The sequence below is a fragment of the Hyperolius riggenbachi genome, chromosome 12, assembly GCF_040937935.1.
Source record: "Hyperolius riggenbachi isolate aHypRig1 chromosome 12, aHypRig1.pri, whole genome shotgun sequence".
In the NCBI taxonomy this organism is placed as follows: Eukaryota; Metazoa; Chordata; class Amphibia; order Anura; family Hyperoliidae; genus Hyperolius; species Hyperolius riggenbachi.
This window is the reverse complement of record NC_090657.1, coordinates 11746282-11769554: the sequence shown is the minus strand read 5'-3', so window position 1 is coordinate 11769554 and position 23273 is coordinate 11746282. Positions and strand designations below refer to the sequence as shown.

The 23273-nt window shown below is 45.3% G+C and overlaps 1 protein-coding gene across 2 annotated transcripts in view; it reads left to right on the top strand.

The window, feature by feature from the left end:
* SPOP (speckle type BTB/POZ protein) overlaps positions 1 to 5791 on the top strand; it is a 97270-nt gene extending 91479 nt beyond the window's left edge. For both annotated transcript variants that reach the window (XM_068264125.1, XM_068264126.1), the window contains exons 10-11: positions 2718 to 2860; positions 5024 to 5791. In XM_068264125.1, the coding sequence (XP_068120226.1) occupies positions 2718 to 2860; positions 5024 to 5168 (288 nt within the window). In that variant the 3' untranslated portion in view covers positions 5169 to 5791. The remainder of the gene's footprint in view (positions 1 to 2717; positions 2861 to 5023) is intronic.
* The last annotated feature ends 17482 nt before the right edge of the window (positions 5792 to 23273 follow it).

Sequence of the window (23273 nt, the reverse complement as noted above, 5' to 3'; positions counted from 1 at the left end):
TTCAACACCCCCCACAGAACCCCTTTAACGAGAGCTGGAAGCCATCAAACCTGAAAGAACTAGAGATGTTTTGTAAAGAGGAATGGTCCAAAATATCTTCAACCAGAATCCAGACTCTCATTGGAACCTACAGGATGTATTTAGAGGCTGCAATTTCTGCAAAAGGAAGATCTACTAAATATTGATTTTATTTCTTTGTGGTGCCCAAATTTATGCACCTGCCTAATTGTGTTAAAACTATTATTGCACACTTTCTGTAACTCCAATAAACTTCATTTCACTTCTTAAATATCACTGTGTGTGTCTCCTATATGATATATTTAACTGACATTTTTTTATCGTAACAACCAACGATTTATACAGGAAAATCACGAAGATGAACAATGTTGCCCAAACTTTCGCATCCCACTGTATATAAAACTTTATTTAAAAACAAAATCCACCTCCAAATTGCTGCAAAATCTGGAAAAAAAAACATTCAAATACAATTTTGTAGTTCTTGTATCTTTTTGTATTAGAGTGCAAATGCTTCCAAAATGCTGCATGTCCTGCGATTACCCCGATCGTTCTAGTGGGTTCCCCACCATTGACTTTAATTGGCAAAGGTTTTTTTGGGGGGAATTGCTGGCGATTGTCATGACCTGGGACCCAGAATGCTGACAAGGTTGGCCTTCAATAGACAAAGACAAAAGAGACAAATAACATTTATATTGCGCTTTTCTCCTGGCGGACTCAAAGCGCCAGAGCAGAGCAGCAGCCACTAGGGCGCGCTCTATTGGCAGTAGCAGTGTAAGGGAGACTTGCCAAAGGTCTCCTACTGAATTAGTGCTGGCTTACTGAACAGGCAGAGCCGAGATTTGAACCCTGGATATATTTCGTTTGATAAAGCGACTATTGTTTTATCTAACGTTTCTTTCGCTCTCCTCTACTTTTGGGGGACTTCAAACCGCCCCCTCCCCTGTGTTGCTGCTGTCGTGTTTAGATCTCCATTTATTGAGATCTACCTGAAGCCATTATCTACATGTGATATGCATATTCACTGAGCTGTTTTTCTGTTTTGATATTTTACACCTTGTTATGCCCTCAATGGGGTGCTTTGATCTACGGCTTTGTATTTGGTACAACTGGGTGAGGGCATGCAAGTATACCAAAATCACACAGCCATCCTACAGGAATATCACACCTTTTTTTCCCCTATGTGCTTGGCGTTTTGCTGTTTGAACAGGCCCTCACCACCCTCCCCCTCCCTGGTCTGAATAATGATTTCTTGTGGTGATCCATAGGAAAGAGTTTAGCGGCGGCCTCGGGCAGTAAAGCGCTTTATATTGCTCTGTGACATTTCAGCTGATTTATATTGCTATGTTAATGCTGATTGTCTAAACGCCGTATTGAGCCATGGAGAAAACTGGATCAGAGAGAGATCTATCAATTAAGGTCCTTCTCCATGCTTGATTATTCCACAGTACATGCCCCCTCCTCAGCAACAGTCTGCTATATGTTTTGTACCTGTATTTTTTTTACACTTTTCCCTGCAGTCTTGTAGCTGTTGCTGGTTCCTCTCCCTGGGGTCTAGTAAAGGAGTCCTACTGTTCTGGAAGATGTGGCCCTGCTGCCAATCGCCAAACTTCCTAATCGGGAAGTAGGTGTGTGGGCAAGCTACCACTGAACCACCTACTGTTGGAGGGAGTGCTTCTGGGTAGTGAAGAGTGCCGTTGTTTGGTCAATCGGCCTCCAAAATCGCTAGATGTATGACCACCTTTAGAGGTGGAGCACTAATCAGATGAAAGACCCTCCTCCACTTCTATCTTCCATCATCCATGCCAGCTAAGAAGGCAAGTTGATAAGAAGAATGACCGGCACCATCCAGTTTGTAATTATGCTCTTTTATTCATAGCATAGCATGACAGCCAGTAATTGCAATGTTTGTATGGCCGCATCGGGAGCGGCAGGTCTCCATGGTAACATTCACAGTGACGAGAGAGGCCAGCTTAGTCCAGCACTCCCGTCATTGGCTGTCGGCAAGTGGTGGGCGGATGTGGTGAGCTGACGCCATGGAGGTGGGCGGTGCCGGGAGCTAAGGGGGAATGTCGGCAGAGTGAGACAGCCGTGGCCTGAAGCGACCGACTGATTTAAAAATACAGGTAGAAGTGTGATCCTGACTTGACATCCAATAACATTTCAGCCATAAGGTTGCCCATCTGGTCCAGCGAGGCACGGACCTGTGTGATTGGTTCAGATAACGCTGTGTGTATGATTGGCTATTTGTTTACCATATCTGCTATATAAAGAGCGCTCATTTGTATTACCATGCAGCTAAGCTTGAGAAAGAAGCGATTAAGCTTCGAAACGTCAGTTACTTGCTGTCATGCTATCCTATCAATAAAAGAGCATGATTACAAACTGGATAGTGCAGGTCATTCTTCTTATCCACTGCTATGGATCTGTAGTGCTATCAGATCAGCCCGAGGCACATCTGAAGCTAATACAGAGAGGTGCTCCACTACCCCTTACTCAGAGCTAAGAAGGCAAGTAGCATGAGGCCATTACCCGCTTCACTGCATTTGCTTTTGTGCAGATTTTACCTGTTCTCGGGCTCCTTTGCTAAATGTAAGCGAACGTTCTATGTAAATAAGATAGAATACATTAACCTTGATAGAACAGCACCCATCAAGAAATGGATATTTTTCTCAGCCAGACCTTCTGCTTCCTCTCCACAGTACGCCCTGGAACGTCTGAAGGTGATGTGTGAAGAAGCGCTTTGCAGCAATTTGTCAGTGGAGAACGCTGCAGAGATCCTGATTTTGGCGGATTTACACAGCGCAGACCAGCTGAAAACACAAGCCGTGGACTTCATCAACTAGTGAGTGTCCTTTCACGGCAATCTGCCATCTTTATCCTGTCTCATGTCTGGGGAGTCTGTGTGGGTGTGATCATTTTAATGAAGAACCTCTGTCGGCATCAGTTGCCATCACTGTGCTTATTTTAAAGGGAAGGAATCGTCTTTCTTGACTCTTTAGTTATTAGTTTGCGTACTTTGCTAACCATAGGCTTTTAATTTTTCTCAGGAAAAAGTTACATATCGTAATTAAAACATGATTGTGAGCTCCACCTACTGGTTGGAGGCAAGAAGGTTGAGGGGGAGTATTGAGGAGACCTGGCGAAGGTCGTTCTTGAAAAAAACTCTTACACACTGGCAAACTAGGTAGTGTCAGAGACCACCAGTGGTCAGGTGTAGGAGCACCCCACGGATGACAGTAAAAAGGGGTAAAGAGGCGCCCGAAGTGAATAAAATGCATTAAAAGTAACTAAAATATAAATAAATGAGGTGGCTTACCTCAATGATGACACACCCATATAGGAATGGATATTTATTAGTGTAAAAAAAGCACAGGCAACGCGTTTCGTGGGAACTCGCCCACTTCCTCAGGGCAAATAAAGTGCCACTAAATACCGGTAGCCGGATTCAAGGCGCCTCTAGAGGGAGTTGGGGGAGTTTTTTTATAAGCACAAGAAGGTTCTTGTTTTACAGCTATGCAATAAATGTAAAGCCTATACCAGATATATTTTTATTATTATTTTTAAAACTATCCCATTCCTTACCTGCTAGGGAAATTGGGTGCGATCCATCCACCCTCCCCAAAGCCTACGCTTTCCTACCTTTTGTGGGGCTTCAAAGTCCTGTGACAATCCATCATTCTGCCAAACAATCCATGGAAACAAAGCACTTGCAGGCGGTTTGACTCAGACTTGCGCAGTCAAGGTGACTTCTCCTTCTCCCATGATCCCCTGCATCGCGTCCCAGGAACTCCTAATTACTCACACGTCTGCCCCAGCCAGCCCTGCTACATCACTCACAAAAGCCACGCCCCTGCCTCTCAAGTAGCAGGTCTCTGACTGCCATAACGCTCAGCAAATCAACTGTGAGAGGAAGGGAATGAGTGTTCTGAAGGCCATGCCTCCTCCCAGAGGTTACCATTTTATGGCTCAATGAGTGCAATACACCTCAGGAAGATAAGGGTACTGCAGCCAGAAGTTCTAGTATGATCTTATCTCAGGAATTACAGGACTTCAGGTGATTAATGGCGAGGGGGGGATATGGGGGAGGAGTGCTAGGGGGAAAGTGAGGAGTCTACGAGAAAAGTGTACATGGGCTCAGCGGGTGCAGCGAGGCTTACAGCATTAACTGGATATTTACTGGTACGTGTATTGCAGTGTTCTCCCCAGAATTTTTTTTCCAGCCGGGTGGCATGAAAAAGTAGCTGGGTGGGGCAAGATGAGAATACAGGGCCGATGCTTCTGTGCTCAACTCTGCTTACAGCATAGGTGGAGGTGAGCTGATAACAGCCGGGTGCTCACCAAAACTAGACGGGTGGAGCACCGGGATAAAAGATCCTGGGGAGAACACTGTATTGATCAATATGTAGGTGAGATTGTAATTTTCATATCTTTTTAGTAAAACTTTATTTGGCTGCAGGGCCAAATTTTTTCTGCCACTGGGGAAGTGTGCCCTCCCCACCCTGGCAGGGTATGCAGAGCGACGCAGGGAGTTTTTATAGTTACCTATTCCAAAATAGTGTCAGCAGTGCAGTGCCACCCTGGTGGTGGGAGAGGGTTAGTGGAATAGACTCTTCCATAACCCTTCTTCCACCACTGGGTGGTGCTGCACCGCTGACGTGTAATAACGTGATCAGAAGTCATAATTCCTGAGCAAAGCCAGACTGAATGCTCAGCTGGGGATTTTATCAGGGCTGGTAACAAGCAGGCTGAGCAGTGAAGGATGAAACAGAGAGCAGGGTAGGTGTTTTCTCTAATGTTCCCACTGATATATATATATGGCAAAATACATGAGGGTGCTTTGTCTCTGGTTCACTTTAAATACCATCCTCAAGAAGAAATAAATTGCTATCCTTTTTTTAATATTTTATCTACAGATTTGAACCAATGTATACATTTTTGGTATTTCCCATGAAGCTGTCACCTGTTGTATTACATTCTCACTCAAAGTATTTTTCTCTTCCTACAGCCACGCCTCCGATGTCATGGAAACATCTGGCTGGAAATCCATGGTGGTCTCCCATCCTCATCTTGTGGCAGAAGCTTACCGTTCCCTGGCCTCTGCCCAGTGCCCATTCCTGGGCCCGCCTCGCAAGCGTCTGAAGCAATCTTAATGAAGTTGTTTTATAGATTGTTCAACAACAAAATATGTCCTGGAGCCACTCTCGTCTTTTCCTCATCGCATGAGAGACACTGGTGGGGGAGGGAGTGAGAGCTGAGGATGACCTTGACCTCCCCCACGTTGTGTGTGTTGCCACCCTTCTCTCTTTTGCCACGTGGCTGGACTGAGCCTTCTGTCTCCCGTATCCTGTGAGGAGCAGGGAGCATAATAGACTTGCCCTCCTTGCAGGCGTGTCCCTGCCGGAACCTTAACCTTAATTTATCGGGGCGGAGAGAAGCTTCCGACTGTTGCACCCGTTTTCTCCCCTGGAGGACTTTTTGGAGTTCAGACGTTTCAAGGGCTGAGAGCTTTCCACAGCTATCCTCCGACCCCAACATGTATTTTTTTTTTCTTGTTGCTCCTCCTAGACGGTATAGGGGCTACAAATTGTGTTTATATACTCTGGGATGCATTTTAATTTCTCTTTAAGTTGTTTTCCGTTGAATTTTTTGCCCCATCTCAGATCTGTACAACCATAGTTCTTATTTTAATGTCCTTGGTTTTGTTTTTAAAGCTTTTTTCTTAACAGAGCCTTTTGTAAGGCATCCCACACCATCATAAATTGTCTTGTACTCAGCTGTGTGTGTGTTTGTGGCTGATGTGTCAAAACCTCTCCGTTTGGCCTAAATTGTAGCACCTGGTGACTTGCCATTAGTATAGGTCCTGGATGTGGTCCCTAATACACAAGATGTCAGGCTCTGGTACACCGAGCATTAAACAGAACTCACTGTAGAGTTTGGCTTGATATGTTTAATGTAGCATTTACCTCAATCCAATAAGCACCCAAAGCAGGCCTATCACAAATGTCCTACTTCTTATCAGCATGACCACATCCTATTCTATAGATCAGGTTTAAATTCAATTGATAGTATATCTATATCCAGTTTTGTTTACAGTGTACCAGAGATGTTTAAATAAGCAGCTTGTATACTCACCTGGGGCTTTCTCCAGCCCCATGTCCAATGTGGGCTCCATCGCCATCCTTCTGGGCCCCTCTGTTGTGTCCCCCGGTATATATCTGTTCCAGCCAGTCGTGGTTCACTGCGCACAGTGGCGGCTCAAGGAATTTTTTTTTGGGGGGGGGTGCTATGCAGGTGCTGGACAATTTTGAAGGGGGGCTAGGTGTTAAATGTTGGGAAGCATGGCCAAAAAAGAGGGGTGTGGCCATCAAAAGGGGCCTGGCCATCAAGAGGGGCTTGGTAAAGTGCTGGAGTATATTCCAGTGCAATATAAATACATAGGATATAAGAATATGGTCAGATTAGATTGTGAGCTCTTTCAAGAACCTGACTATGCACTCCGTAAAGTGCTTGATAAGATGTTACTGCTATGTAAATCTAGTATGGGCATTTTACCAACAGGATTTGAGTGTGAGCCAGGCCCAGTGGGCCTGGCTGGCCCTGGCAGCGCCGGCAGGCAATGATGATGACGCAGCAAAAGGGCCCCCCCCCCCGCCCGCCCGATGCCCACGCTGAACTGGGCCTCCCTCACTCACACAATGGGTCTAACTCTCCTCCGACTCCAGACCTCCCCACTCTCTGTCTCCAGTCCAGGCTCTGACTGACGGTCTCTCTCTCGCTGCTCAGCTCTTGTCTCCAGGCTCCCTCTCTCCTCATGCCCACGGCTCCGCCCTCACCACGCTGAGTGGCCGAGTGACATCACATCAGCGTGCGCTGCGCACGGAACGTCTGATGTCAATCGCTGCAGCGCACACAGCAAGGGGGAGCCTGAGCAGAGCACAGCAGCGAGAGTGGCGTGCTAGACCGGGCTGGGGCTGGGCTAGTGCCTGGGAAAAATGAAAGTAACAGAGCGGCGCTGTATGGAAAAAAAAAATTCAAATCAACGCCTGTTTTTTAGGGGGTGCTTGGAGTATTTTAGGGGGTGCTTCAGCACCCAAAGCACCCACCTGGCGCCGCCCCTGACTGCGCATGCCCCAACTGTTTGCACTCCCGTGGCCCAGGCCCATATGCTGAACGCTTCTGGTAAAGGGAGCGCATCACTGCCACGGATGCACGGTGAGCCATGACTGGCCGCGACTGAGCTATATACCGAGGGACACAGCAGAGGGGCCCAGGAGAACTGCAATGAAGCTCCCAGACAACATGGGGCTGGTAAGTATAAAAGCTGCTTATTTAAAGGGGCACTACAGTGAAATTTAGGCTATTGGGATTTCCCTAGTAGCATGTTTCTATTAGGAAGAGCAACACATATTAGATAGTGCTGTTGTGTATAAAGGTCATTTGAACAGGATAATATATAGCTTGGAGACAGATCCTGGAGTCTCTAACAAGGCAAGGGAAGGATATAGGCTGTGTTATAACAGCTAATATCTTTCTCCTCTCAGTCAGCAGCTCAAAGCCCGTCCTCCTAAAGCAAGTTCATTCAGCAATAAGTACTGTGCTTTGGGATGTTTTAGGTAAGTAGACAGGCTGCCTGTTTAACACCTTTCACAGCAGGAGGAGAATTGGCTTGCATTAGGATGAGCTTTCAGCTGACAGACAGGAGAGAGAGCTGTTGTCACACAGCCTAACTAAACACCGAGTACATAGCTTCCTCACCTTGGTGACGTCAGGGACTGTATATGAGCTATAAATCCTATCCAGGCAACCTTTTTATACAGCACTATGGGCCCTTTTCCACTAGAGGCGATTGCGATTGCTGAATCGCAAAATTGCAAATCGCTAGTGATTTTAAAATCGCTAGGGTTTGCTAAATAACATAGGAATCTCGATAGGTAATTTCCACTACCGCGATTCGATTTCTACAAAAGCGCAATCGCGCTGCAGAGCGATTTTTGCAGTGATTTTGCTATGCAATGCATAGCAAATCGCAATCGGCAAAAATTTAGACTTTGCTAAATCGCAATCTCTAGCATTTAGCGCAAACGCTAGCGGTTGCTAGTGGAAAAGGGCCCTATCTAAGTGTTCTTCCTAATAGAAACCTGCTACTAAGAAATTCTGAGTTGCCTACATTTCACCATAATGCCCCTTTAAACATCTCTGGTTCCCTTTTAAAGGGTACCTGTAACCATTTTTTCTTTTTATTCCTACCTCAGTAGGGATGGTCCACAGGATCCCCAGTCTCCTTACGTCCCAACTGTGCTGTGCTGGGACCTTCTGAATAATCTTAAACTCAAACTTCGCAGTATACCTGGAGTGGAGTGTGGCCGCGAAGATAAGGCGTTTCATGGAGGATCCTGGGGCTTTCCCCTACTGACACAACTCACCCTCCCCCCCCCCCCCCCCCCCCCCCGAAGTTACAGGTTTACTTTACAATCAGAGCGTAGCTTGCATTATTTTAACTTCTTTCTAAGATACTGCCATGTCGTTTCCCTTCATATTTACAGTATAAGCTGTCACTTTGTGCCTATGCTGATCGTAAAGTATCTGCAGTGTGTGCTGATCTTGGCTTCAATAATATGCTTCCAGATTGTTCCCAATGTTTGTACGGTTGTAAATTGACTTCTGTATTACCATTCCTTTAGTCTCCAAGTGCTGATGACCTCTGCAAAAAATAAATACAACAGCGATGACTTGTTTTAGCCACGTCAACAATGGCAGTGATAAGCTAAAGTTAAATTGCATTAAATGCTTTCTTTGCTTCTGTCTTCACAAAAGAAACAGCACTGTTGCAAACTACAGAGGCGGAAGAGTCTCAATCTTCTAACTGTAATATTAAATACTTAACGCAGGAAGAAGTGAAGGCAAGACTAAATAAATTAAAAATAGACAAGGCACCTGGCCCGGATGGCATGCATCCTCGGGTCCTAAGGGAATTAAGTTCAGTTATAGATAAACCCCTTTATCTTATCTTTTGTGACTCTCTTGCAACTGGCAGAGTCCCAGTGGATTGGCGTACAGCCCACGTTTTCCCATTATTTAAGAAGGGCAAAAAATCTGATCCAGGAACTTATAGACCTGTAAGTTTAACATCAGTTGTATGCAAACTATTTGAGGGGTTACTAAGAGATACTATACATGACTTCATAGTAGAAAATAATCTTATTTCTCAGCATCAACATGGGTTTACTAAAGACAGGTCCTGTTTGACTAACATGCTCAGCTTTTATGAGGTAGTGAATGCTAATATGGATATTGGGAATGCTGTAGATGTGATATACTTGGACTTTGCAAAGGCCTTCGACACTGTTCCCCACAAAAGTCTGGTGCAAAAGTTGAGGATGCAAGGACTGGGGAAGAGTCTGTGTTCATGGATAGGGAACTGGCTAATGGACAGAAAACAAAGAGTTGTGGTCAATGGATCATACTCAAAATGGGAGACTGTTAGCAGTGGGGTCCCACAGGGGTCTGTTCTGGGTCCAGTGCTCTTCAATTTATTTATTAATGACCTAGTAGATGCAGTAGTGAGCAATGTTGCTATTTTTGCAGATGATACAAAATTGTGCAGAATCATTAACTCTCAGGAAGATAGTGTCATATTGCAACAGGATCTGGATAGGATGGCTATATGGGCACATACATGGCAGATGAAATTCAATGTTGACAAATGTAAGGTCATGCATTTTGGACGTACTAATGGTCTAGCACCATACAAAATAAATGGGATACAGTTGGGGACATCAAACTTGGAGAAGGACTTAGGAGTACTCATTGACAACAAGTTAAATAATCGTACTCCATGCCAAGCAGCTGCAGCTAAAGCTAACAAAATTTTGGGATGCATTAAAAGGGAAATAAAAACTCGAGATGCTAGCATAATATTGCCCCTGTTTAACTCTCTAGTAAGGCCACATCTGGAATATGGAATTCAGTTCTGGGCACCACATTACAAAAAAGATATTGCAGTTTTAGAGCAGGTGCAGAGACGAGCAACAAAATTGATGCGTGGGATGGAAGGTCTCACTTATCGAGAAAGGTTAGATAAACTGGGTTTATTTAGTCTAGAGAAAAGACGCCTTAGAGGGGATCTAATTAACATGTATAAATACATCAGAGGGCAATATAATACCTTGGCGGATGAGCTTTTTGTCCCTAGGCCTTCTCAAAGGACTAGAGGACATGATCTGCGCATGGAGGAAAAATGTTTTAGCCATTTATTTAGGAAAGGGTTCTTTACAGTAAGAGTGATTAAGATGTGGAATGCATTGCCACAGGAAGTCGTTATGGCAAACTCTATACCTGCATTTAAAGGGGGCTTAGATGCTTTCCTTGCGTTGAAAGACATCCATGGCTACAATTACTAGGTAATGCCTAATGATGTTGATCCAGGGATTTTATCTGATTGCCATCTGGAGTCGGGAAGGAATTTTTCCCTTTAGGGGCTAATTGGACCATGCCTTGTAAGGGTTTTTTCGCCTTCCTCTGGATCAACAGGGATATGTGAGGGAGCAGGCTGGTGTTGTACTTTATACTGGTTGAACTCGATGGACGTATGTCTTTTTTCAACCAAAATAACTATGTAACTATGTAACTATGTCAGAGCCTCGTTTAAATTATTTAAGCACAACTGTATGTAAGTGCACTAAAGACTTTAAAGTCTCGTACACACGCCATACTGTAGCAAACGACGGGTCCGTCAGATGTTCTGCCGACAGTAGCACGTGTGTATGCGCTGTCATCAGACAGATCCGCTGAGCCTCATCAGTCTGCCAACAGCGCGTACACACGTGCTACTGTCGGCTGAACGTCCGCCCTGCGGGAGGGCCTGACGGACCTGTCGTTTGCTACAGTATGGCGTGTGTACGCATCTTAAACCCCAGCTGTAGACAGATATAGAACGAGATCATTTAAACTATTTATAGAGCTACGTCTCCCAGCATAACACAAATGTGTAGATGTTTATTTGCAGTACAAGATTGTTTATGCAATATAATAGTTGTCTGTAGGTGGGTTTATCTACAGGGAGTGCAGAATTATTAGGCAAGTTGTATTTTTGAGGAATAATTTTATTATTGAACAACAACCATGTTCTCAATGAACCTAAAAAACTCATTAATATCAAAGCTGAATATTTTTGAAAGTAGTTTTTAGTTTGTTTTTAGTTTTAGCTATTTTAGGGGGATATCTGTGTGTGCAGGTGACTATTACTGTGCATAATTATTAGGCAACTTAACAAAAAACAAATATATACCAATTTCAATTATTTATTGTGAAACCAATATAACATCTCAACATTCACAAATATACATTTCTGACTTTCAAAAACAAAACAAAAACAAATCATTGACCAATATAGCCACCTTTCTTTGCAAGGACACTCAAAAGCATGCCATCCATGGATTCTGTCAGTGTTTTGATCTGTTCACCATCAACATTGCGTGCAGCAGCAACCACAGCCTCCCAGACACTGTTCAGAGAGGTGTACTGTTTTCCCTCCTATTAAAGCGGATCCGAGATGAAAAACTAAATATAACAAGTGACTTGTCTATATATCTTAACTAAAGTTTAGATAGTTTACACAGCAAATCTATCTTCAAACAGCTTCAACAGTATATTAATATTTTTTCCTGTGATACAATGGGAGCAGACATGTTTTCTGCTTGTCACTATTACACAATTACACACACAGGCAAGCTTATCTGTATCTAGGCATGCTAATCTGCATATTCTGTGAAAACTCCACTCTTATCTTTTCCATTACACAGGCAACTGATCTGGATCTGCACTGCAGCTCTCAGATTGTGAAAACTCTGCCTCTGAAATCTATAGCTAGTAACACCTTTTTCACCTGCCCAGACTGAAATCCCACAATCCCTTGCAAGCGCCAAGGCACTCCTAGTTTATAGGAAATTAGGGTATTAAAACAAAACAAGTATTTGGCTTGAGGAATGCCCTACAAACTATATGTTAGGAACACAATTATGCAATGAGTAAAAGTTCATCTCGGATCCACTTTAAATCTCACATTTTATGATGGACCACAGGTTCTTAATGGGGTTCAGATCAGGTGAACAAGGAGGCCATGTCATTAGGTTTTCTTCTTTTATACCCTTTCCTGCCAGCCACGCTGTGGAGTACTTGGACGCGTGTGATGGAGCATTGTCCTGCATGAAAATCATGTTTTTCTTGAAGGATGCAGACTTCTTCCTGTACCACTGCTTGAAGAAGGTGTCTTCCAGAAACTGGCAGTAGGACTGGGAGTTGAGCTTGACTCCATCCTCAACCCGAAAAGGCCCCACAAGCTCATCTTTGATGATACCAGCCCAAACCAGTACTCCACCTCCACCTTGCTGGTGTCTGAGTCAGACTGGAACTCTCTGCCCTTTACCAATCCAGCCACGGGCCCATCCATCTGGCCCATCAAGACTCTCTCTCATTTCATCAGTCCATAAAACCTTAGAAAATCAGTCTTGAGATATTTCTTGGCCCAGTCTTGACGTTTCAGTTTGTGTGTCTTGTTAAGTGGTGGTCGTCTTTCTACCTTTCTTACCTTGGCCATGTCTCTGAGTATTGCACACCTTGTGCTTTTGGGCACCCCAGTGATGTTGCAGCTCTTAAATATGGCCAAACTGGTGGCATCTTGGCAGCTTGACTTTTCTCAGTTCATGGGCAGTTATTTTGCGCCTTGGTTTTTCCACACGCTTCTTGCGACTCTGTTGACTATTTTGAATGAAACGCTTGACTGTTCGATGATCACGCTTCAGAAGCGTTGCAATTTTAAGAGTGCTGCATCCCTCTGCAAGATATCTCACTATTTTTTACTTTTCTGAACCTGTCAAGTCCTTCTTTTGACCCATTTTGCCAAAGGAAAGGAAGTTGCCTAATAATTATGCACACCTGATATAGGGTGTTGATGTCATTAGACCACACCCCTTCTCATTACAGAGATGCACATCACCTAATATGCTTAATTGGTAGTAGGCTTTCGAGCCTATACAGCTTGGAGTAAGACAACATGCATAAAGAGGATGATGTGGTCAAAATACTCATTTGCCTAATAATTCTGCACTCCCTGTAGTTTGCTGTCTCTTGTTAGGTAGCCCTGAACAGGACTATAAGTGGGACTATGTGAGTTAACAACTGCGTAAAGTTCAGAGATTGTATGAGGGAAGACATAACTACTTTTACAACTTTTGTTATGTCTTCGGATTCTATCCATGACTAATACCATACCACACGCAACTATATAAGAGAGAGGGACCATTCCTGCTCCTTCAGACAGACATCCCTTAGCACAGTATTATCATTATTCATCCAAGTCTAATTTAGCCTGCAGTTTGTGGAGAAGCGTGGAAAGCTGTTACCCCATGTAGACTTGCAAGCTGAATTTTTCTATTTGGTTCGTGTTATTGGCACAGCTTTGAATATATTATTTAAAGTATAAGTCTAGCCACAACCTTAGTTTACATATTGGATAGAGCAGGGAAGGATGATTGTTTCTTATTAGGTTGTAATTGTTCTCTAGGTTCCGTTGTAAAGCTTTTTCTTCCACTCTTCTAAAGCCACTAAGCGAATTTTCTGATCAGTGATTTATTTTTTCAGCAACAAGCAATCGTTTCTGTGGGTACAAGTGTGCGATTACACAAATGTTTGGCAATGCGCGGTGATAACTACATCACAGCGGATCAGCGACTCCGTGCAAAGTACCGTGAATAGGAAGTAGTTTGCCCGTCTTGTGTACTTGCCCATGGAATTACGAGTCGGGGGACGTTGCTGGGATCCATTTTCCTGGGTCATCAGGTGAGTATTCAGTTTAAGGAAATACTGTACGGGCTCAGGGGAAAATGAGTTGAAGTTACCCGGGGCTTCTAATGGTCCCCCGCAGACATCCTGTGCCCGCGCAGCCACTCAGTGATGCTCCGGCCCCGCCGCCAGTTCACTTCTGGAATTTCAGACTTTAAAATCTGAAAACCACTGCGCCTGCGTTGCTGGGTCCTCGCTCCCGCTGATATCACCAGGAGTGTACTGCGCAGACACAGACCATACTAGGCCTGCGCAGTATGTTCCTGGTGACATCAGCAAGAGCGAGGACACTACAATGCAGGCACAGTGGTTTTCCACTTTTAAAGTCTGAAATTCTAGAAGTGAACTGGAGGCGGGGCCGGAGCATCGGTGAGTGGCTGCACGAGTACAGGACCTCTGCGGGGGACCATTAGAAGTCTCGGGTAAGTTCAACTCATTTTGGGTCTTGGGCACAGGAAATTAGAAACTTTCCCATACAGTAGTAAAAACTTGACAAAAGTTCAGAGCCTTCCCTAGTGCAATACAGAGTTTTATTTATGTGTCCTTGGAGCAGAGATTTACCGCTCTTCCTGTTCTTGATAAAATCCATCACCGAGTGGAAGTGAAGAACAATCTCAAACCTAGAAAAGCAGTAAAAAGGTGGCAGGATTTTTAACCTCTTTTCCCATCTTTAAAGCTAAAATAAAACCTCTGGCTGTCAAATCACTTTGAACGGAATCTGTGACGAATTCCAGGTCAAAAAACACATTCCTTCTGGAAGATCCAGGTTCCTCTCCTCTTCATGCATGAGTGGGGCCGTACCTGCGAGAACATGCGTGTGTAGTAGCACGGAAACACTTGTACACAAGCGGTGCAAGCTTACTACACGGGCGTGGCTTTGCTCATGCTGTGATAGTATGTATGTGCTCTTTTCTGAAGAGCAGCGTGGCCCAGATCTTCAATGCGACAAGCTCTTGTTGGATTTTGTGGTGGGGTGGGGGGTCCACAAGCCGTAATGGAGTTCCGAAGGACAGCTGCCCTTTTCTCAGGTAAATGTGCGTTTTTGAGCCCAGGTTCACCTCACATACACTTTAAAGGATACCCGAAGTGACATGTGACATGATGAGATAGACATGTGTATGTACAGTGCCTAGCGCACAAATAACTAGGCTGTGTTCCTTTTTTCTTTCTCTGTCTGAAAGAGTTAAGGTGCGTACACACATGCGACTATAGTCGTTTGTAACGATCGTTCCCCGATCTTTACCAACGACGATCGTTACAAAAAACGAACCACCGACTATTAAGGCAAACGACGAACGAGCCAAATCGCTACAAAAGAAAGTTCTGTCTCGGCGGATTTTAACCAACGACGATCGTTTGCAAAAGTAGTACATCGTTGGAAACGATCGTTCGTACTAGGCTTGACATGCGCATTTCACAATTTCTCCGTGAAACTTCTCATTTTTATGCGCAGGCGCAATAGTTGCTTTACGTGATGTAACGTTCATTCTAACGATCAGATCGTTACACACCTTTTAAAACTAACTTTACGCAGGTCGTTATTTCATCAATTAAAAGCTTGTTCGTCGTTCTCAACGAACGATCGTTGTCGCATGTGTGTACGTAGCATTAAAAATCAGGTATGCAAGTGACAGTTTCTGTCCGTGTCGTGACTGGGTCAGACTATAGCGTAACTCTCACTGATTAGTAATTACAGCCATAAAACACTTTCCTGTCAGTAAATTGTTTCTGAGAGCAGGAAAGAGATAAAAGGATCAATAGTTCACAGATTTGAGTTCTGGTGTACTTCAATGCTTGTGTCATTGAGCAGAGACAATGAAACAGTAAAAACTTAAAAAGTAGATTTAAATATAAAATAAAACTGGGATAACTAGAAAAGTCATTTTTAGAAGGAGGATAGATACATTTGTTTATCTCATTGAGTAATTTTCACCTCAGATTGATGCAAGCATCTCTCTCTTGGTATCAACTTCCTGTGATCTACTACAGCAGGGAGGAAGGTGAAGTGAGCAGTTCTTTCTGAATCATGAGACTATGTTTTTGTTTTGTTTTTTATGTTTGTGCCAGTTTTGAAAAATCTGCACCACTCCGTGCAATGTATAGTGTAAACTGGGGCAGTGGGCCAGAGCACCCAATCGGAACCATGGGTTTATTTACCAGCCGACTGATTGGTTGCTTTGGGCCACTGCTCCAGTTTTCTTTGCAGCCGTCATGATAAATCCACCCACAGTGGGCCATTTGTGCATTTAGCAGTTTCCTTACAGCTAACCTCTTCCACAAGTATAACAGAGGCCAATGGGAATGTTCTTTCATTGATGTAAGTGGAAAAACAAATAAAAGCTGAAGTTGGGGTTATTTGCTTCAGATATTCATACAGCTGTATATTATTAGTAAATTATGCAATAATGGCGAGTGCACCGGATTTTAGAGCAGGTTGTGGGCAGGGCTGTGGAGTCGGTACAAAAATTATCCAACTCCGGCTCCTCAGTTTCCAGGTACCCAATAATTGCTCTGACTCCTCACCTGGTTGTCAAGGCCGATATGTGTAATATTTTTTGCAAATGGTAAAAAAGGAACAAAGTTACAAAAAGAATACCCTTTAACCCCCCCTTGGTGTTATTTTTTGCACCCTTTCAGACCCTAAAACCTGGAAAAAAAAATCCTGCTTCCAGGGAGATCTGCAGCAGTTTTATAATCACCTCCCTGGTTCCAGCGCTGCAGTTATGCCTCCATCCTCTGGGTGGCGCTGCAACTCTAAAGTGAAATTGACAATCTCACCAGCAGGAAGCAGAGCCCCGGAGGCGAGGAAGAAGAATGGTGGCCGACGTTGGGATCCCCCGGGAGGTATGTAGAAATGCCCGCTGCGCGCATTGCCCTGCACACAGCCTCCAGCGGCTACCCCGAGCACAGGTCGGGATTACTGCTCTTAGCTGCGGTTTTCCGCCCCGACCCTAGCTCGGGATTAACGCCAAGGAGGTTTATAACTGACAAGTTTGATGTTGCCATTGAGAATCCTGCGCTTTGGAGGTGGAGGCTGATGAAAAGCACGCTATATAGATAACATGCAAGTGATGCTGATTCTAAATGTTCTGGGCAGAAGACAACCCCGGGGGCGGATTTCATCTCCAGCTGGGATATCATAAGTGGTCCAGCAAACTTGGTCTGCATTAACCACTTCTGGACCACAGTGCTAAAGACCAGGCTATTTCTTTCAAATTAGGCCACTGCAGCTTCAAGGCCTTGCTGCAAGGCCGCACAACTCAGCACACTAGTGATTCTCACCCACCAACAGACGGCAGTTTCACCATCTAACAGTCTCTGACAGTCTGAAGGCGGGGCGAAGCTCCACCTCCCAAGCAGGAGATGCGTTCGCAGATGCAGTAGCCGGCCCCAGGACTTGAGGGGAAATCTATCTGATGGTCAATCTGGTGGCAGATTGAGTAATGTACAGTATAGCCACCTCAAGAGCTTTGTGAAGAAGTGATTGTATGACTGCGTTTTTGCATACAGCAGCCACAGGTTTATTTGTGTATATATATTTAAATGTAATACACTCTGAAGCTGGCCATACATCTAGGGATTTGGCAGCCCAATCAACCAACCAATCTGATAATTTTGCATCAACATAGCCACAAAAGGACACCTCATATAATTACAAAAATCCACTCCTCTTTAGGAGGGGAATACTTACATTTTGCTGCAAAAATATAGATTAGTAGATTAACCCCGCTTCCCAGTAAACCATTTTGTAGATAAGGTAGGGCTATGGGGGACTTTACAAGACAAATAACATTTATATTGCGCTTTTCTCCTGGCGGCCTCAAAGCGCCAGAGCTACAGCCACTGGGACGTGCTCTATAGGCAGTAGCAGTGTTAGGGAGACTTGCCTAAGGTCTCCTACTGAATAGGTGCTGGCTTACTGAACAGGCAGAGCCGAGATTCGAACCCAGGTCTCCTGTGTCAGAGGCAGAGCCCTTAACCATTACACCTTCCAGCCACCTTAAAGGGGACTTTAAAGGGGGCAAATATCACATTTCCTTTTATCCGTGGGGGTTATTGAAACATGGAGAAGTCAGGTCTTCTAATGGTAGTTAAAAATCATTACTTTATTAACAAATCTAACACACACAAAAAATCACATGGCAAAGAAATGTTTAAAAACACTTAATAGTAAAAACTCTATGAAGGAGAATAATAATTAAATGCATAATTTTATCGAATCGAGTGTGTTCCAGTATGCATCAATCGACAATAGTTACTGATATCTGGGTGAATCATGTCAATTTCCCGATGGAGCAGGATGGAAGATATTGATTGACGGTACAGAAATCTGCTGCTGCTCACAGGAGTTCAATCGACCAAGAATCGATTTTTTTGATTTGGAGTATGGAGATACAGCATCGGTCAGATCGATTAGTGAGGGTGAATAGCATAGGGTGTCGCGTGTAGTTTGTGGGCCACTTGTCTGTCCACTTTCAATCAACCACACTGTAGTTGATTGCCCAATAAAGTCGATCGCTTAGTCGCTCGATGCAAAATCGCTAGATCTATGACTACCTCTACAGATTTCCATACAATGTTCCAAAATGACCGATTCCTTTTCATGCAGAAGGAATCCATTGCGGTTCACCCTGATCTGATGCACCACAGCGAACCGCAATAGGTGTAAAAGTCTCCATTCACTTTCATTGCTTTTGCGGCCCCTTGCGGTAATATAGGGTAATGCAACGTAGGTTTACCTTGCTAGTGTAGAAGGGGCCCTTAGCCTACAGCCTAAATTCAACATCTTCAAATTTTTATTATCAGGGAGCCTCAGACAGCAAGTGCTCATCACACATCATACAAACTAAGCAAGACAAAAAGCACAACGTGTCGCTATTAAAACCATATAAGCCCTGTAGCATTCAACGGATCGATTCAGCCATGCTGCATGGTCTGCTCGTGTTGCGTCATGTACAGTGGAGCATAAAGTCAATAAAAAGTGTGCTTTACTTTAATTGCACGCATTTGAGGTAATATAGTGTGTTATGATGGCAATTCTGAGAGTTTTTTCTCCATTTCTGAACATGAGGTAAAACATGAGGTAAATGCATAAAGTGAGGTAAAACATGAGGTATTTCAGTGGTAAGCATGCGTAAATAAATAATAGTAGTCTTTAATTGTCTTCCATAAGTTAGGATAGTCTTTGGAAGATGTGCTGGTTTTTTTGGAGGGGGGAGGTGTATTTGAATATGTAGCAACCTATGAAAAGTATATTTATAGGTATTCCTTATAAAAAAAAAAAAATCCAGTAAATATTTGGAGTTTTATTTCTACTATTCTTTTCTATTACACAGCCTGAATAGGAATGACACTAAAACAGCAAAATGCATTTTTTAGAGGGAACTGCATTTTCGGTAAAACTAATACAAATTACCTTATGAATTACCTCCATAATGTACCGTGTGATGTAAAACCTGACTAAGGGCTCTTTCACACCAGAGCCCTTTTTGTGCGTTGTAACCCAAAGGCAATTCTTTGCGTTAACCAAGGTAAAATGAAAGCCATAGACTTTCATTTTACCTTTCACACCGGACTCTGCGTTGCGGTTCGACGCACCCAGGAGTGTCGATCCGCCGGGAGACGGCGTTTCACGTCAAGTTAATTAATAGCTACCGCCGCTGATGGCGTTGCACCGCCGACATACCGCAGGCCATTAACGTGTGCAGGAGAACGGCTCCTGCACGCTTTGGCTAATGTGAAAGAGTGCTAAAACCTGCCAGAATTGCTAAATGTCATTACCTCATGAGGTAAATTACCTCACATGAGGTAATTTGTTTGATAACCCTACCAGAATTGAGGCCAATGACAGAAATAGAACAAATTGTACATGCGCGGGACAGGTGCCACCGCAGTTTGCAGCTGCCTGCATGGGCCCTGCAGATCCATGGGAGATGGACACTCTGTTGACCGTGTGAATACAGTCTTAGTAAATCGGGTCATTACCTTGTGGCCATTACATTGGACTCTATACAGTTTGAATATTCTCTGTAAACAGTGCCTTTAATCCATGCCCAGTTTTCTGTCACTTCAGCTGTCCTCTGTTATGCTTGAAGGAGTCTAGGTCTCTGAAAACTAACATTATGAAACTCTTTGTTGTTGGACATCAAAAGGTATCCTCTTTGCAATTCTTCTGTTTTTCTTACTACAAATTTCATTGGAAGCACTTCATAATTGATCAAGGCCAAGTGATGTCAGCAAGCATGTTGCTGTTGGTTTTATGGAGTAGGATTGAAGACTAGCATACCCCATTGTGTATAATAACAATGCTGGTTTATCATTCATTTGTCCCATATGTTGTTGCAAGGCCTGAATTTACCTCACAGCAGCCTATAGGCACAGATGTCCTGACACCCTAGACTCCGCCCTCCATGCATGCAGGACTGGATTTACATCACAGGAGCCTATAGGCACAGATGTCCTGGCACCCTAGACTCCGCCCTCCATGCATGCAGGCCAGGATTTACATCACTGGAGCCTATAGGCACAGATGTCCTGGCACCCTAGACTCCGCCCTCCATGCATGCAGGCCTGGATTTACATCACTGGAGCCTATAGGCACAGATGTCCTGGCACCCTAGACTCCGCCCTCCATGCATGCAGGCCTGGATTTACATCACATGAGCCTATAGGCACAGATGTCCTGGTACCCTAGACTCCGCCCTCCATGCATGCAGGCCCGGATTTACCTCACAGGAGCCTATAGGCACAGATGTCCTGGCACCCTAGACTCCTCCCTCCATGCATGCATGCAGGCCCGGATTTACATCACAGGAGCCTATAGGCACAGATGTCCTGGCACCCTAGACTCCGCCCTCCATGCATGCAGGCCCAGATTTACCTCACAGGAGCCTATAGGCACAGATGTCCTGGCACCCTAAACTCCGCCCTCCATGCATGCAGGCCAAGATTTACATCACAGCACCCTATAGGCACAGATGTCCTGGCACCCTAGACTTCGCCCTCCATGCATGCAAGCCTGGATTTACATCACAGGAGCCTATAGGCACAGATGTCCAGGCACCCTAGACTCCGCCCTCCATGCATGCAGGCCCGGATTTACATCACAGGAGCCTATAGGTACAGATGTCCTGACACCCTAGACTCCGCCCTCAATGCATGCAGGCCCGGATTTACATCACAGCAGCCTATAGGCACAGATGTCCTGGCACCCTAGACTCCGCCCTCCATGCATGCAGGCCCGGATTTACATCACAGGAGCCTATAGACACAGATGTCCTGGCACCCTAGACTCCGCCCTCCATGCATGCAGGCCCAGATTTACCTCACAGGAGCCTATAGGCACAGATGTCCTGGCACCCTAGACTCCGCCCTCCATGCATGCAGGCCCAGATTTACATCACAGGAGCCTATAGGCACAGATGTCCTGGCACCCTAGACTCCGCCCTCCATGCATGCAGGCCTGGATTTACCTCACAGGAGCCTATAGGCACAGATGTCCTGGCACCCTAGACTCCGCCCTCCATGCATGCAGGCCTGGATATACATCACAGGAGCCTATAGGCACAGATGTCCTGGCACCCTAGACTCCACCCTCCATGCAGCAGACGTGGATTTACATCACAGGAACCTACAGGCACAGATGTCCTGGCACCCTAGACTCCGCCCTCCATGCATGCAGGCCAGGATTTACATCACAGGAGCCTATAGGCACAGATGTCCTGGCACCCTAGACTCCGCCCTCCATGCATGCAGGCCCGGATTTACATCACAGGAGCCTATAGGCACAGATGTCCTGGCACGCTAGACTCCGCCCTCCATGCATGCAGGCCCGGATTTACATCGCAGGAGCCTATAGGCATAGATGTCCTGGCACCCTAGACTCCGCCCTCCATGCATGCAGGCCCGGATTTACATCACAGGAGCCTATAGGCACAGATATCCTGGCACCCTAGACTCCGCCCTCCATGCATGCAGGCCCGGATTTACATCACAGGAGCCTATAGGCATAGATGTCCTGGCACCCTAGACTCCGCCCTCCATGCATGCAGGCCAGGATTTACATCACAGGAGCCTATAGGCACAGATGTCCTGGCACCCTAGACTCCGCCCTCCATGCATGCAGGACCGGATTTACATCACAGGAGCCTATAGGCATAGATGTCCTGGCACCCTAGACTCCGCCCTCCATGCATGCAGGCCCGGATTTACATCACAGGAGCCTATAGGCACAGATGTCCTGGCACCCTAGACTTCACCCTCCATGTTCCTACAAACTCCTGCCAAACCGCACTGCACGTGTGCTGCCTGGCTCTGTTGTCACTTCTCCCTTCCTTCCCCTGCCCATCATAGGCAGCTACAGGTGTCTCTTAGCATTAGGTACCCAGAGGTGCCCCCAAGTATTAGGTAGCTAGAGGTGCCTGCGACTGAAGGGAGATCTGATCAGTGAAATGAGACCCGGGTGAAAAAAACTCATTTGCACTCCATTTGGGACTCTGCATGGGTAAGGCAGGAGGGAGGCACTTAGGTAGGGGATTGAGCCGCTTTTCCATCATCAGGTGCCTGTAGGCATGTGCCTACAGTGCCTTATGGTAAATCCAGCCCTGGTTGTTGCTGTGGCACAATGGAAGCCTCCACATTATAGTGGTAACCTGTACAGACAGTCCCGAAAGGTCGCACCGCATGTGCATCCTCCCTGGCATGCTCACATTGTGATCCGGCGCATGTGCAGCATCAGGTCACAGAGAATGCAAGAGGAGGACAGAAGGTGGAGGAACGTGGCAGCTGGATCAGGTGAGGCCATCTGCTGGGCTTTACTCTGCAATTGCCTGGAAGGGGGGGGGGGGGGGGGGATTGGCGCACCATGAGCATAGCAGCTTGGGGGTTAATGTAGGTGGAGGTTACTGTAGCTGGGGGGGGGGGGGGATAGGGGTTGCTCTAGCTAGCAGTGTAGCTTTCATAGAGACAACTTGCAGGGGAAAAGACTCCCCTGCACCATGGACGCACCAGGTATAGTATATCATTTTTCTTTGTTTCTTGTTTTTAGTCCTCTAAACCTGGATTTGGCTTATGGTCAGGTGCATCTTATGGTCTGAAATGTATGGTACTTCTACCGCTGAGCCTAACAAACAATAACATTTATACATAACCTGTCAGCATAAAAAGTGGAAAAGAGATAAAATGTAGGTACAACATTTGTTTGTGGTTTGCCGCCTTGAAGAATTTAAAGGATGCCTGAAAAAAAGTTAGATATTTACCTCAGTAGTGGGAAGCCTTTGGATGGTCCAGAGGCTTTCCGGATCCTCCTACAATCCACCGCTCCAGCATAGGGTCCCTCTATACCTATTCAACAAAAGTTTGTCAGATAGGTTCCCACTGGCCATGCTTCTGGGCGTGGATTTGTGCATCTGGAGAGG